Source organism: Epinephelus moara, chromosome 16 (genome assembly GCF_006386435.1).
Source record: "Epinephelus moara isolate mb chromosome 16, YSFRI_EMoa_1.0, whole genome shotgun sequence".
Taxonomy (NCBI): Eukaryota; Metazoa; Chordata; class Actinopteri; order Perciformes; family Serranidae; genus Epinephelus; species Epinephelus moara.
The window spans coordinates 42,045,318-42,061,294 of NC_065521.1; the positions used below are offsets into that span (position 1 = coordinate 42,045,318).

General features: G+C 42.5%; 1 protein-coding gene across 1 annotated transcript in view; it reads right to left on the reverse strand.

Moving 5' to 3' along the window:
* xkr7b (XK, Kell blood group complex subunit-related family, member 7b) overlaps positions 1-15,977 on the reverse strand; it is a 117,519-nt gene that overhangs the window by 9,811 nt on the left and 91,731 nt on the right. The window contains exon 2 of the mRNA XM_050065669.1: positions 4,951-5,150. Coding sequence (XP_049921626.1) covers positions 4,951-5,150 — 200 coding nt within the window. The remainder of the gene's footprint in view (positions 1-4,950; positions 5,151-15,977) is intronic.

The following is a 15,977-nucleotide window of genomic DNA, read 5'->3' on the forward strand; positions in this document are numbered from 1 at the left end:
TTCATTGGTCGCTTAGCTGCAGAAAACAAAAAACAAAAAAGTGAAACTCTATTAGGAGCTACGCCTTGTCAAAATAAATCAAAACCTTAATTTGAAAGGACAGACACAGGAAGTGTCCACGCTCAGCAGTCAGACAGCTCACAGATATCTTTCCCTTCCTCTGTAAATATTCAGTCTGATAAACACGGGAAAGTTGATCATGTTAGTGCAGGGCTACCCAGAGCTTTACAACTGTCCCACGGACAACAGGCCTACACACTTATAAACAGCGCCTGGAAGAAGATCAGCTCTGCACTCAGGACTTCAGGTAACAGGCTATATGATGCGTGTTATACAACTTGTGCAGAATAACTTTATTCCGTTGTATGCTCAGTACTTTACACATGCGTTTTTGCTAAAACATTACTAATTAAACCACTCATCATTTATTACGCAGAGTTCAAACGCATGCACTTGCCCAGGCACGATACTCATCTGTGCGTGAGACTGTTTAAATATTACGGTTTTAGTGAAAAACATGTTTGGGAAGCACTGAGCATACGACTGGATTAATGAGACTTGGGTTATGCTGCAGGAGCTGTGTGAGAGTTTGTAAACAGATATTTTGATATAATTTTGCCGTTGTTAAACTCGGCCCCCTATGACTTCAGATCATCAAAAATTTTCTCTGTTTTTGAATTCTTCGTCCGCTGTGGAGGAATGCCAGAAAGATTAACACATGGTGAGCGATTTATATACAAATGGTCATTTTGTGGGTGAAGTATTTAAGATATTTCTTCCTGGATCAGAACAAACTGCTTGTGAAAATCACACAATAGGAAAACAACTTCTGTTTCCATCAGATGGAATAACGTCTCAAAATTAATGAATGACTAATCAATTAATGCTAAAATGCTAATGTAGCACCTTTAAATGCGTTTCCTCTTCGCTCATTCAGATGGACCTGAACCTTTTTTTTTTAACTGAAGTCAAACGATCATTAGCCTGCGCACGTAACTGTGAGGCGTACTGCGAGCCACCCAGAGTGCAGTTTAACACATTAAACATTCATGTGTGTTAATCATGCAGTCTTGTCTCAAATTAGCCATGAATCACACTGAGAAGGCATTAAAATTTGAGCAGAGAAAGAGCTGCACCGACTTTGCATTTTAATGTCATTTTGATCATCCTGGATTTTTTTTATGAAGAGAACTCGAACATTCCTCTCATGCAGAAACTCACTGATATTTGAAATTGATATTTACAAAACTACTGCTGTTGAAAACAAGTTTCTGCTTTGAGGATGACTTCCAGGAGCAGTTTTTTAGGTCTATATGATCACTGTTTGGGGGAAATGTGGCATCCTGCCAAAACTGTTTTTGTATAAATCATCTCTCTGCAGCTTTGTACCGCTTTTTCCTTCTTTTTAAAAAACATATATAAGAAAACTGGCCTTTTATTTTTATTTTCCTCTTTTCCCTTGTACCAAAAGGCCTTAAAAGAATGCAGGACTTTTTGCTTTATCACATTTACATTGTACTCAATTGCTATGCAGACTGCTGTGTTTTTCTTGGATTCCAGTTTTGTGTTCGTTGTAGTTGAAACACCTTGAACGCCTGCTCATGCTCGTTTGCATAAATATGGATTACAAGTTGTTAGAGTGTAGAAAAACACTTGTTGTGCCAACAAAACAAACTTCAGAGGATGTTCTGTTAACTTGTGTTCTTTAGTTGCGGATTTCACTCCATGTTCACGTCAGGACAGCAGCTTTATTTCACTGTGGGTTTAGAGGAAGCAGTAACCTCCGGGCAGAAAAATGAAGCCAATGTGGAGGTGCCAAAACCTGCAGTTCTTTGAATGACCACTTGAGGCGGGCTCCAGAAGTCAATTCTCATAGACCTCCATGTAAAATGCCAAAACATTCTGATCCTAAATCATGACATATCGCACCAGTGCCAGGATGTAAACAAGAGCACGTGGTTAGATTCAGGAAAAAAACCAAAACATTCTACATTCATACGAGAAGCAACTACTGGCTCCCAGGTGAAAGTCCGGGGTTTGTTGATCTCATCCACCACCCTTCCTGCCCGCTCCACTTGGACTTCCTCCACCTTAACTTCTGTTGTTGTCCCGCCGTGTTTCCCCCCTGATGCTGCTAGGCGATGTTACAGAATAATTGCAAGCAGCCGAGTATCATGCCAACATGAAAGGACGTTTTTTTCGTCTGTGTCTGACACCTGAAGTCACTGACCAAGCAATGGATTTCGACAATTTTGGAGACAGGGTTAGAAGAATGCTGATATATGATGTATATAGATATATACTGGCTGTGAGTAAAGAGGAACAGGTGAACTGAGTTGCCTAGATGACATAAGCATGAACTAGAGCTGAGGCGTGGAGTTTTGTAGGTTGTAAGTGTTGCTATATGATACACACAATTTTTTTTTTTAACTTACATCTAGATGTGTTGGTAAATATATGATTTATCTGCTTTTATCTGCATCTTTATTATGTCTTATGAATTGATCTTGTCTTTAAACTGTTTTCTACCGAACAACCACCTCTTGCTGATACCGGAGTTGATAAACCCCGCGAGTCCGACCAGTGATGTGTCACGTTCCCTGGAATGCATTTTAAGAAAACAAACCAAAGCACCAACAGAGGAAATGAACCCAAAACAAAGGGGATTATGGGTAGAAAGAGACAGATGCAGTTTGTCATGCTTGGAAAGCCCAGCAAATCCCAACATTTGGAGAAACTGGAACCGGCAAATGTTTGGGATTTGTACTAAACAGATGACTTGAATGATTAATTGGCAGCACTGAGTTGAATAATTTGATTGGTTGGCTGATGGATGAATCAATGAGCCATATCAGCTCTGAGGTGACGTTAGCTGTGTGGGAATGTCTGTGCTGTATGATACATGTGCCCAAACATGTATGTCTATTAACAGATGGCAGTTTAGCGAGCACAGACAGAAATGTGTGTGTGTGTGTGTGTGTGTGTGTGTGTGCTCTGATAATTGTATTTTTGTGAGGACTTTAGGTTTTGGATAGAGGACAGTGTTTGAGCGAGGACGGTCGTTTTAGTCTTTATAGTTTTGTATTTTTTATTTATTTTCATTTTAATATCTGTTTAGTTTCAGTTAGTTTCCAGAATGTGTTTGTTCTTTTAAGTTTAGTTTTTATTGTTTAAAAATGTTAAGTTTTAGCTTAACATTTAATAGCTTCAGTGTAGTTTTAGTTTTTTTTAATGATAAGAGGGTTTTTGTCAAGGGAAAGATTTAAGATGTTCAGAAAAGGTATTAGAATACAAACGTAACACTTTGAGGGGGCGGTTGATGAAAAGTCATGTTGACATCCCAGTCCCTATCAACATAATATATATGTAACCAGTGGACTCTGGTGATGTCTGTGGCATTATGTAGATATGAAGAGGCCCAGACGGAGGATATCTTTGGAGGTGATCTCAATTTATTCCTGACAAATCTGACAGCAAGAGGCGAAAACGAAATCTTCTGTCAGTTATGACCATATAACTCGAGCCCCTACACAAATAGCTATAGAATGACGAAAACTCTGTGTGTCTGTTCCACGTTTTTCTCCTCACTGACTTGGTCAATCCATGTGAAATTTGGCACAGTGGTAGAGGGTCATGGGAGGATGCCAATGAAGCAATATTACATCAATTGGCCAAAGGGGGGCGCTATAGCAACCGATTGAAATGTCAAACTTTGAATGGGCATATCTCATGCCCCGTATGTCATAGAGACATGAAACTTTGCACAGAGATGCCTCTCCTCATGAGGAACACATTTGACTCAAGAACCCATAACTTCCGCTTATATAGATTTTCCGCCATTTTGAATTTTTTGAAAAACACTTCAAATGGATCTCTTCCTAGGAAGTTTGAGCGATCTGCATGCCTGGAGGAGCTGAGTAATGTTGACTTTACCATGATAAAGCACTACAGCAGCAGGGCTAAGACTATGTACTGGCTTTCTCCCACACCCACACCTCTTGTAGGGGAGCCACCAGCTCAGCTACAGCACAGGTGTCTGAACAGAAACACTGTTAAAGGGCCATGAATGTGCCTCTGTTGACTGTCAAAGCTCCACTGAGCTTCCTGAATGAAATAACAAACTGGACCGCAGCTGCTCTCGGCTGGTTTGCTCTGATGACCAGCACTGCGGCCGTGCACATCCCTCTCCATGCCACACTACGCTGTTACATTCACTCAGTGTCCCTCACAGAATCTGCGGGTGGAACACCTGATAAATGTGGGAATGCACATCACTCAAGATTTTTTGTTGGTCACATGTGTGTGTTGTGTATTCGTGTAGCTTCTTTGTGTGTTTTGTACAAATCAAATACATGTCTGACACTTGACTTGTGTGTGTGTGTGTGTGTGTGTGTGTCTTCAGCGTGTGTGTGTGTTTCACTCAGAGAGAAAGTTTTGTTTTATTCATCAAAGGCCAATCTGCTTCTTGTAAGAGGTGCATGAATAAGGCATCGACTCTCCTACTGATATCTGCCTTACACACACACACACACACACACACACACACACACACACACACACACACACACACACACACACACACACACACACTCTTCATTAAACCTTAGTCTCTCTCTCGTGGCTGATTACTGCTGATACAATCCAATAAAATGAAGTCCAATAAAAGGAGATAACCATCAGTTTTCTCAAAGGATAATTCTGTCTTGTTACAGCTTGGATCTTATTTTCATAGTTTTCATCAGTAATAATCATATTGTGCTCAAAAACTTCACTGTGGTGAAGTGGTTTCAATAATCTGGCTTGTTTACAACTCCTCTTCCTCAGTCTGACTTTATTATAGCAATATAGCGGTGTCCCAGATTTCAGCACTTAACTTGGTGAGCGCAGTTTTATCATATCAGTCAAACTTTATGAACTGTTGGAGCAGGAGGTGCTCAGGATGTCACTGACCTTGCAGAGGGAGGACGGTGTTTCCGTGGATCATGATGCTCAGCTGGAGGACAAGCTGCGGAGCCGACTTCAGGAAGGCCTCCAGGAGGCGCAGCATGGTGATGTCGGCGCTCTCAAACATCAGCCGCCAGTGGAAGTGGCGGCATGGCCCGTTGCTGTGCCAACGGCTCTGGGCGCCCAGGTAGAGGGCGTGGATGTACCTGAGGGTGAGAGGCAGAGAGGTTTAGAGTAATGATACTTGTTACTAAACTCCACTTTTGTCAGATCATCATTTTTACAGGACTGGAGACTTTTAGTGGCAATGAGATGAATCTGCACATTTTTCTTTGCTCCCACAATGTGTTTTATTTCATTTCCTGTTGATTTTTTTTCACACACAACCATCTCTAGGGTTTACAGAGGATGGTCCCAAAAAGAGAAAATATCCAGTGAGCCAAAATGCCTTGTTGATGCCAGAGGTCAGAGGAGAATGGCCAGACTGGTTCAAGATGATAGAAAGGCAACAGGAAGTCAAATAACCACTGGTTCCAACCAAGGTCTGCAGAAGACCATCTCTGAAGCAACAACACCTTGTCCAACCTTGAAGCAGATGGGCTACAGCAGCAGAAGACCACACCAGGTGCCACTCCTGTCAGCTAACAACAGGAAACTGAGGCTACAATTCACACGGGTTTTCTCACCAAAACTGGACAATAGAAGATTGGAAAAACCACATTCAGATGGAAGCATGGATCCATCCTGCCTTGTATCAACGCTTCAGGCTGCTGCTGGTGGTGTAATGGTGTGGGGGAGATTTTCTTAGTACCAACTGAGCATGGTTTAAACACCACAGCCTACCTGAGTATTGTTGCTGACCGTGTCCATCCCTTTATGACCACAGTGTACCCATCTTCTGATGGCTACTTCCAGCAGGATAACGCACCATGTCACAAAGCTCACATCATCTCAAACATGACAATGAGTTCACTGTACTCCAATGGCCTCCACAGTCACCAGATCTCAGTCCAATAGAGCACCACTGTGTGATATCATCATGTCCAATGGACCAAAATCTCTGAGGAATGTTTCCAGCACCTTGTTGAATCTATGACACCTAGAATTAAGGCAGCTCTGAAGGCAAAAGGGGTCCAACCTGGTACTAGCAAGGTGTCCCTAATAATCTGGCCACCCCCTATGAAACATTTTTTGGGGTGCTACTGTTTCCCAGCACAACATACTTTTTTTTCTGGTTTGGCAGATTTACATCTCTTTCATTTTCCCGTAAGTGTGCACACTCTGACTGCCATAAACAGAGCAGTGTTTTATGGGAGCAATCACTTACTCTAAAGAGAAAAACAACAGGATCTCAGTGAGGGAGGCTTCTTGTTTACACTGAAGTGTTCAGTCTGATGAAGACGCTGTAGGTGTATATTTTAGAGCAGCAATCTTCATTAGAGGAGCTCAACTGATGTAAACACAAGCAGGTACAAGAGTATAACAGAATAAAAATCTAAACGACATCTTCCAGGAGAAAAATATGAACCGTCAGCACGCCGTTCTCCTGGGAGATAAAAACACCTCAGAGTGCTGTGTGTTTCTCCAGGGAAACACCTTTACCCTCACCTGTCACTGTTCAACTCTGATGTGCTTTTGTTTTGTTGTTTCTTTTGTGTCATTGACGGAATCAGTCGCCGGGTTGCAGCGGGTCAACAGGCGCACGCTGCAGAGTAGCCTCGATTTTTGGAGAGAAATGATGTGAGGAGAGGAAGGGCAGCGCCGCTCAAAGATCTGAAATGCTTCTGTGTGCTGGAGGTTTTATTTTCACCTGCTGGTGCAGCATGAGGTCTGCATCACAGAGACACTGCTGTCAGTCGGGAGCAGGAGTGGAGTGTGTGAGAAAAACACAGGATAACTTTTTGGAAAACAGGTTTATATTATGACTGAGGAAACAATGTTAGAAGGAAGAAGTTGTTTTACGCTGACAGTGAAATGAACACAAAGGGAGCTGATCAAAGTATTTTCATGAATTAGAAAAGCTATCACCAATGAATAATACAGCGTCATGTATGTGTCTAATGCTTGGTTCAGACTACACATTTTTGTCGGTTCCAACAGTCACTTTGTCAGATTAGGCAATTGTGGAGTCATGAAATCGTGCCGTGACTTGGCCGACAGACATGACACACCACACGATGGTCCACACCAATCATCTCTGCTCGTCTTTCACGACATGCATGATGTCATCAGATTATTTTTGTTATTTTTATTATTTCAGTCACTGTGTCTGGTCATGTGGCAGCAGAAATGTTATCGTAGTCACGTAAAAAGTGCCAGCAGATGGCAGGAGCTACATTTGAAGTATCGCATGCAAGCAATGCAAGTCACTGAATCCTCCACAACAAGTTCCTGCAAATGTTTCACAATAAAAGAAAATGTATTGATATTTTATTAGATTCTCTCAACCAAAATTATAATGGGCTTTTAATTTTAAACAGAAAGAGGGAGAGGGCATGAATGACAAAGAGAAAATCAAACATGCTAGACTTTCTATCTGAACCGCATGAGGTGTCACAGACGTGGCGTCGGTTGTTGTCTGCTATGACACACTACATGAGATAAAACAATGGATTATCACGTATGACACTCATTGTTGTTCATGATCTGAGCTGACGCTGTACAACGCTGCGTCGGGCTGTAATCGAACTGATATCGTATAGTGTGAACCCGGCACAAGTGACAAGCAGTCTTTGTTTGTACTTCCAGGTGTGTGACTGGGGTTGGTTATAATGGAAGTACATCTGTTTCCTGAAGGCCCTGACACACCAAGGTGACGGTTGGCTGTTGGTCAGCGTTGATCTGTTGGTGAGCGTCTGTCACCCTTTGGTGTGTTCTGCACCGTTAACCCTTGTTGGATCTTGTTGACTTTCCTCTGGCCAATTCAGCGTTTTTTCAGAAATTGGCATCTGAGATGGCGGTGCGAGTGAATAAAATCACTCTGATTGGCTGTTCAGCTCAGCGCAGGAAGAGAGAAATGGAAGTCAGGAAAGCAAACAAATGGCTAAAATCAAGAGGGCATGACGTCAAAACAAACTAGTTATACGTATAAGGTAAGATTATTTTTTTCAATGCTAACCACTGCACCGCCGTGCCACCCCATATGCTACAAGTTATTCAACTAAATTTTGTTTTAAAAGAACCTTTATGGGGAAGCTTAGAGTGGGTTGTTCCACTGCAGCGAAACTAGACAGTCATTGGATAAATGCTCGGTTTTGTCCCGCCCATCGGACGCTCAGCGTCTCTGGGGGTCTATGGGGCAGTGGGCTGGCATCGGCTGGCCTGGACGCTGGGCTTCTGCATGATGATTGGATGATCTGTCTGAGGCTGAATCCCTTTTTGATTGACAGCGAAATGAGCGAATCAGCGATCTTGAAATATAAACCACCACCGGAGCATTTTTCAAGTTTCATTCCGTTGTTCCGAGTTGATCTGGAGACTTTTCCAATCCTCTTAGTGACTTTTTCTTTGTTAAAAACGACTAGCGACAAATCTAGCATCTTTTTCTGGTGTTATTGGAGACTGTACTCGTGTTTGGAGACTCTGACTTCTGTCGCTCTGCAGTTACTGTCCCCAACGAGCAGCGGGTGCTGCTGTGAGCCCCTCCACCGTCCCAAAGCACTCACAGGCGGTCACACTAGCCTCGCGCAGAAGCCCCAGAGGGTAGAATTTATGTATAAATAAACGGACACATTTTATGATGTAGGCCGAAAATGAGCTTCCCCTCCTTGAAAGACCAGCAGCCGCCACTGATCTGATGTCATCTGTATAAGCTGATACATGAATCGGCCAAAATGCTTTTTCTTATTTTTTATGATAAATAAATATTATACATTGATAAGTATTGTATTTCATGTCTCCATCTGCTGGTGGGCCGTCACAATAAGAGTATGCATGAATAATATGATGCTAATTCCACTACAGAAGAGACTTGATGATCACTAAAATCAGGTGGGGGAAAAAGTGGATATATCGATATCAGTATCGGTTATCGCCAAATAAGTTGTTATATATCAGCATATCAGACATTGGCAAAAAGTCCAATATTGTGCATCCCTAATTCACACAGTAGAACATGACACAGATAGTCTGTGAAAAAACTTCTAATGGCATTTGTAAGAGTCCACTGCGGCTGAACGAAAATAACCAATCAGAGTCATGGAGTCTCTAATGCAGCTGTCAATCACTGCGCGTGAACTGCTGTCAAACTGTCAAATTAGGCAGCGCTGATCAAATATGAACCAGGATTCTGTTGCTGCATTGCCTATTTCTCACCTCAAATGTTTTCAGAAACATTTTAGTGTTTAGCTGTAAAATGAGAAAGTTTGCTCCGGTCGTTAAGCCGCGCTACGTTTGGGTTTAACTGTTGTCCACAAGGCAGCCGGGGTCACAAACGCTCTCATGTTACAGCTGAACAGTACACTAAGATAGTTTTCTTTCCTCCTGTTCTTTTTTTCACAGATTATCTGTCTCGTGCAACTGTGTGGGTTTAGTGACAGACAACAAAGTTACAAAGTTCCCAACTACAGCTTTAAGGGGTCACACCTTCGATGGATGACTAATAAATGTGGCTGAAATGCGCCTGGTGTTACTGTGTCTGGGAGGAAAGACTGATGCATCATGGGAGAGGAGGATGGCAGACAGTAGTAGTGCAGCAGGACGGACGGGTTGTGGAGGAGAAATGAAGCTCGCTGGAGGAAAAGTGAGACGACACTCACTTCCTGCGCTTCTGCATCCCCCAGCAGATTTTAAATAGAGGGGTAAAAATAACCCAGAAGTGTAAGCACACACACACACACACACACACACACACACACACACACACACCACACACACACACACACACACACACACACACACACACGCACACACACGCACACACACGTCAGCATATATGATGCAGTTCAAGCCTGCAAAATACAGACAAGCATGGATACACGTGTGTATGTGTTTGACACTCCTACACACCTGAACACAGAGACACACGTATAATATGTCTCACGTGCGCACACACACACACACACACACACACACACACACACACAGACAGACAAGCAGGAAGGCCAACAAGGCAGCCTGGAAATCTGTAGCTCTGCAAATAATTTGCTGTCCAAGCACTGCTGGAACTCCTCCAGTCGATCCCTACGTCTCTCTGTCTGTCTCTCCATCTCCACCTCTGTAACTCTCCGTTTGTCTGTCTCTGTTATTGTCTTTCACTCTTTTATCTCTGATCTCTTCATTTTTATGTCTTTTCTGTACACATGCTGTTTCAAGTGGCTGAAAAATGAAGCCGACGTTGACGAGATATTCCAGAAACCGTTTTTTTACTGTTATAATATAGGGGGCGCTGTTACACATGTTGTGAAATAGCATAGCACCACCGTGTCCAAAAACAAAGGAAGAAGATCCACTTGTAAACTGCACGAAAATGCCAGTGAGTCAGACTCCGACACTTCCTGTTTTGATCAACATTCTGAATCTGAGTTGGACGAGGAAGCAAAAAAGTTTGGTGGGACGACGGTGATAAAAAAGAAATGGAATAAAATAGATTTTTTTTTCTGTGTTTAAAAAGAGAAGGTCTTTTCTTTAATTCACATGTACATACTGTTCACATATTCACAGAGCAAATTATTCTGTGGGTCTGGAAAGATTAGTTAATATGATCAAAAATGCTGGCGGTGGTTGGCAACTTAAACATAATACTGTGGTGGGGAGAGAGTTAGCAATCCTATGTGTGTGATTATTCCTTTACCTTTCTTTATGTATCTGATTCAGCACATTTCTGTCTCTCATTATTTATCTGTTTTCCGTTTTTCTCCCACTTGTCATATTTCTTACTTGTTGAGTGTCTCTCTCCTCTACCTTTCTTTCAGTGTTGACTTTTGTCCTTTCTCTCTCAATTTATCTTCATCTTTCTCCTTTTTTGTCCCGTCCTCTCTTTTCCTGCCTCCTTTCCTTCGCTTGTTATCTCTCATTTTGTTCCTCCCTCAATCCAATTTCATGCAGCTATTGTCTCTTTCTCTCTCCCTCCAATTTATTTTGCTCTTCCCTCAGGCGTTCTCTCTGCCTCCAGCTTCCAATCTATAAAATCTATATGAATCCTCTCCTCCTGCTCCTCCTCTCCACTCCTGCCGCCGTCACTCTGCTTTTCTCCTCCCCGTATTCTTACTATATGCTTACTTTATCCTCCTTCCTCCCGCTGTTCCTCCTCTCCTCCTCTCGGCCAAAACTCTACTATCTACAAGGCCACAGTTGGACCGCTGAGACCCTGAACATTTGTGAAAAGAGCTGAGTGTGTGTGTGTGTGTGTGTGTGTGTGGAGTCTTTAGAGAACTGCTGCCAAGTGTGATGGTGAGCCAAGAATGAACCCAAGGAGAGAAATACACACACAGAAGAAATTAAACTGTTATACACACTTCATTTAAATCCCCTTTAAATGAATATTACAGGTCAACAGTTGAAACGCAGCGATCGGCAGCAGAAAGGAGACGGACGCAGAGATTTGTAAATTAACTGAAATCACCAGAAGTAGCAGCAGCCCTTTCAACATTTGTGCAGTCCAATCAGGAAGCTGTGGGAGTCTTGTGCCCCCCCAAAAATTAAACTATTTGCAGTGTTATTTCAGTTAATTTACTCAAGTGCTGTGCTTAAAGGGATAGTTCGGATTTGCTGAAGTGGGGTTGTACGAGGTACTCCACAGTCTGTGTAGTACCTACAGTAGATGTCGGTCAGCAGGCTCCCAGTTTAGAGAGGCAGACAGGAGTGCTAAGCAATAGCCCCTTTTACACTGCCAGATTTTCGGCTAATGTTGGGCCGTTTTGCCGGCAAGCTGCGAGCGTTTAGACACACAGAGCTGGATTGGCGAGTTGATCTGAGGTGCCCAATTTTCCGCCTCGTAGGGTAGACATATTGGCTGAATCCTTTTAGTTTAAACAGACCGAGGTGGCGTTCGGCAACGGGAGGGGCTGTTGATGACTTGTGGGAGGAGCTGTTGATGATGCCACATGTGCGAGTCACTGGCGGTGGATAAACAGGAAACAGCTGATAGCAGGAATTAGCGAGCAGCTAGTAGCAAGAGGGAAACACAAACCTGACAGACACTGTAAAGATGAGCAACTGGGGAGACAAGGAATTGCGCGCCCTCCTTATCCTCGCAAAAGAAAAGGCCATTAACCGTCAGATGANCACTCCCCGATTTTGTTTTTATACTGCCAATGCTGAAAAAAGACTGATTGGGCTTTCCTGCAAATTTGCACAATTCCTGTCTAAAATGGGCTAATGTAAGCTAAGCAATGTGCTTCTTTGGATGCAGGCAGAAGCAAAACACATATTAGACACCTTAAAAAAATTAGTTAAAGTGTTTTAGAATATTTTCACCACTTTACTTTGCCATCAGACAGCCCTCTCCAATGGGAAACTGCAGCCGTTATATCGCTCTCTTCAAAGCCATCAGACTCCTTTGACAAAAACAGTAATTTTTCCTTGCAGAACACCGGAGCTGCTGGTCTACCGCTGCCTCCGGCCACAGCTGTCGCCACTGTGAAGGCATAAATATCAGTTTTCAGCAGTATCTATATACAGTACATGTAGACAGGGCCTACATGTAAGTGGTTTGTTCAACAAACTGGCTGCAAACTGTTATATTCGTTTTCAATACTCTGTTTTGTTCAAGAACTTTTTTTGTCATGCTGCAAGTCACTCACGCCCTCTCACGCCATAGCTGTCCTATCAGATAAAGGCAAAAAGCCCCCAAAAATATCAAGAAAAATAATAGAGATGAGTGTTTGTTATATCCATAATAACTTTTTTTAATAGGATTCACTGTATTGTGTTTTTTTTTAAACAATCATAAATACTCAATAGATTAAAAAAAGTTTCTTGAATAATACTTTAAACTTTATATATAACAATTTTGTTTTGTTCTTTTTACAAAAAAAATAAAATCCTGAAATATGAGCCCAGTGAACATTCTTTTTAAAGGTTTTCTTACACCTCTTAAAACAAAGAAGGCCTTGCCTTACATGGGGAACCAGGTTGGGCACCAGTATTTTCCATCAGTGGTTCCCAGTTGGTGGGTCGCGGGTCATCGCAAGTGATTCATGAACTTGTCAAGTTTGTAAAAATAACATTAGCATATTATATTTGTTTGGAAAACGTGTTTAGTATAAGACAGTTGTTTTGTCGGTGAACCTTGTGAGCTGTAATGGAGCTGAGTTTTGTGATGTTGACTTTGTTTAAAGTTGCTGTTGTCCCTGGCTTCATGAGAAGATGAGATGTCCACTTTTTAAAACATTTTCTTACACCTCTTAAAACGAGGAAGGCCACGCCCCACCTGGGGAACCAGGTTGGGCACCAGTGTTTTCAATCAGTTGTTCTAAGTTGGTGGGTCGCTGGTCCATTCTGAATGGACAGCATGTGACTCACAAACGTGTCAAGTTTGTAAAAACACACTTGGCAGTGAAGTACAGTGAATTTCCAGCACAGAGCTTTTATTTTGAAATGCTGTTTCCTGCTGTAGAGTGAGAGACTCACGGACAGCTACTTGACAGAGACAGCAAACTAGTTCAACGACATGGCCAAACACAAATATGACGCTGGTGGACCTTTATGACCAAGGAGAATCCTGAGGCTGGACCAGTTGGGAACCACCCCTTTAGATAATTGTGTGATTCCAACATTGTTGCAACAGTTTGGAGAGAGCCCATATCTGTTTCAACGTGATCGTGTCCCCAACAGCCAGACTGATAAAGAAATGGTTTTCCCAGTTTGGTGTGGGAGAAATGACTGGTCTGCACAGAACCCTGACCTCCTGTGAGATGAACTGGACTGAGAGCCGGACCTTATCACCCGACATCAGAGCTGGAGCTCACTGATGCTCCTGTGGCTGAATGGGAGAAAATCTCTGCAGCCAGGTTCCAAAATCTGATGGAAAGCGTTCCCAAAATAGCGAAGGCTGTTGTAGCAGCAGATTAACGCTCATGGTTTTGGATTGAGATGTTCAACAATCACACATGGCTGGAAAGTTCAGCTGGCTCCTCTGTGGGCCCTCTCTACCGGACCCTTTATCACCTGATGTAAAAAAGATAAGTTATTATGTGTCTGTAAATGAATTAAAAGTCATAATGTTGTTGTAACAAACTGTCTGAGACTCACGTTTAAATGATGGCTTCCTGTTTTTGTAATTATGATCATTATTAGAATAATTATTTTCACACTAAGGCATCAATTCACACGCCGCAGATTCCTCATCATTACGGCTCATTGACTTGAAATTGGTCAGCACACGTTCGTTCAGGACACAGCGAGAGGCAGTAAACAAAGGCCAGGAAACAGATATTAGAGTCAGGAGTAATTAATGATTTGTTTACCTGGAGCAACAAACCAGACTAATAATAACTATGAGGATAATAGAAGTGGATAGCTGGCACCAGGAGGCTGTTATCATGTTAAATCACTCAATTATTTCCTAATGATTAATTCTATATCTGCGCTTTACAAGACTGATGACATCTGTGTATGCTTTTCTGATGTCATAACTCTACATCTTAACCGCAGTGACATCACCGACAGTCGGGCCATTACTGTAAATCCTCTGTCGACGAGACAGAAAGGAGAGCAGGGGGAGGAAACAGAAACAGAGAGTGACGGAGGGGGGAAGAGAAAGTGTTTATTAATAACTCGTCCCTGCAGTTGATCAAAGACTCGACTGGAGTTCTGACCCGCGCCCTCGTCAGTCTCCACGGCGATAAATTGGTACCAGCACCAGGCTTTTAACGAGCCGCTGATCTATTAGCTCGACTCGCACACACTCCACGGAAAATTTCTCTATATCCTGCAAATCTTTCAGCTGAGGAAGAGGAAGAGATAGAGCGCTCTTTAACCTTCATCACTTGTCTGAAGAGACTCACAACCTGCCCATTATCGCGCCAGCAATCAGTGGCATTTATTGCCTCTCTGTGTGTAGGCCTACGTGTGTGTACATACACACTTCATGATCAAATGTCTCTTATGAAACACACAGAGCTGGTGCTCACTCCTGATTGGCTGAGGCACATTGGAAGATGTTGTGCAATAACGAGGAAATAAATAAATAGAAGCTGCGGTGCGTTTGGCGGTGTTCCAGGGCGACTGGAGGATGTGGCGTTTTTCATTTGACTTCCTTCGTGCAGAGTGCGGCCTCAGACCAGCAGCTCGATCTGGGTTGAATGGTGCCACGATTCAGGCTGCTGCACTGATGCTGCGTTACAGTACAGTTTTTTAACAGTCAAAAAAGAGAGGCTTTTTTATTATTACATTCTTTGACCTGTGTCCTTTCAGCTTATGGTTTATTGTTTAAAACCTCCACTGAAAAGGGAGAAACTTATATTTTTTGGTTATATGGTAGTGATTCCTGTCTTTGCATTTGTTCTCCGTTGAAAGCAGGATTTATACTTTTCTTTGAATCAACCCTGTGCCTACACTGTAGCCTGATGTGCACCTCCCCAGAAATGTAACTACACGTCGCGGCGACACAGACCTCCTGTCTGTTTCTGTCAGCTGAAACCATTTCCCTCAGTGGAAACAAAGCTTTTATTTACTTTAATTTCACAGATAAGAAACAATAAATTGTGAAGACAATAAAGCCTCCACAANATAAGTAGAGCAAAAGTCTGCTAGCTGCTAGGCTAATTGATACAATATAAAATGCCATACGCTTGTGCTAATAACGTTAGCATGTTATATTTGTTTGATAAACATGTTTAGTATAAGACAGTTGTTTTGTCAGTGAACCTTGTGAGTTGTAATAAAGCCGAATTTTGTAACTTAACTTTTGTTAAATGTTGCTGTTGTCCCTGGCTTCATATGAGTAGAGGAAAAGTCTGCTAGCTGCTAGGCTAATTAATACAATGTAAAATGCCATAGGCTTGTATGTGTGGGGAAAATGTGTTCAGATAAAGAGAAGTACTCTGTTTGTGAACCCTGCGAGTTATAGTTAAGCTGATTTGTGTACTTGT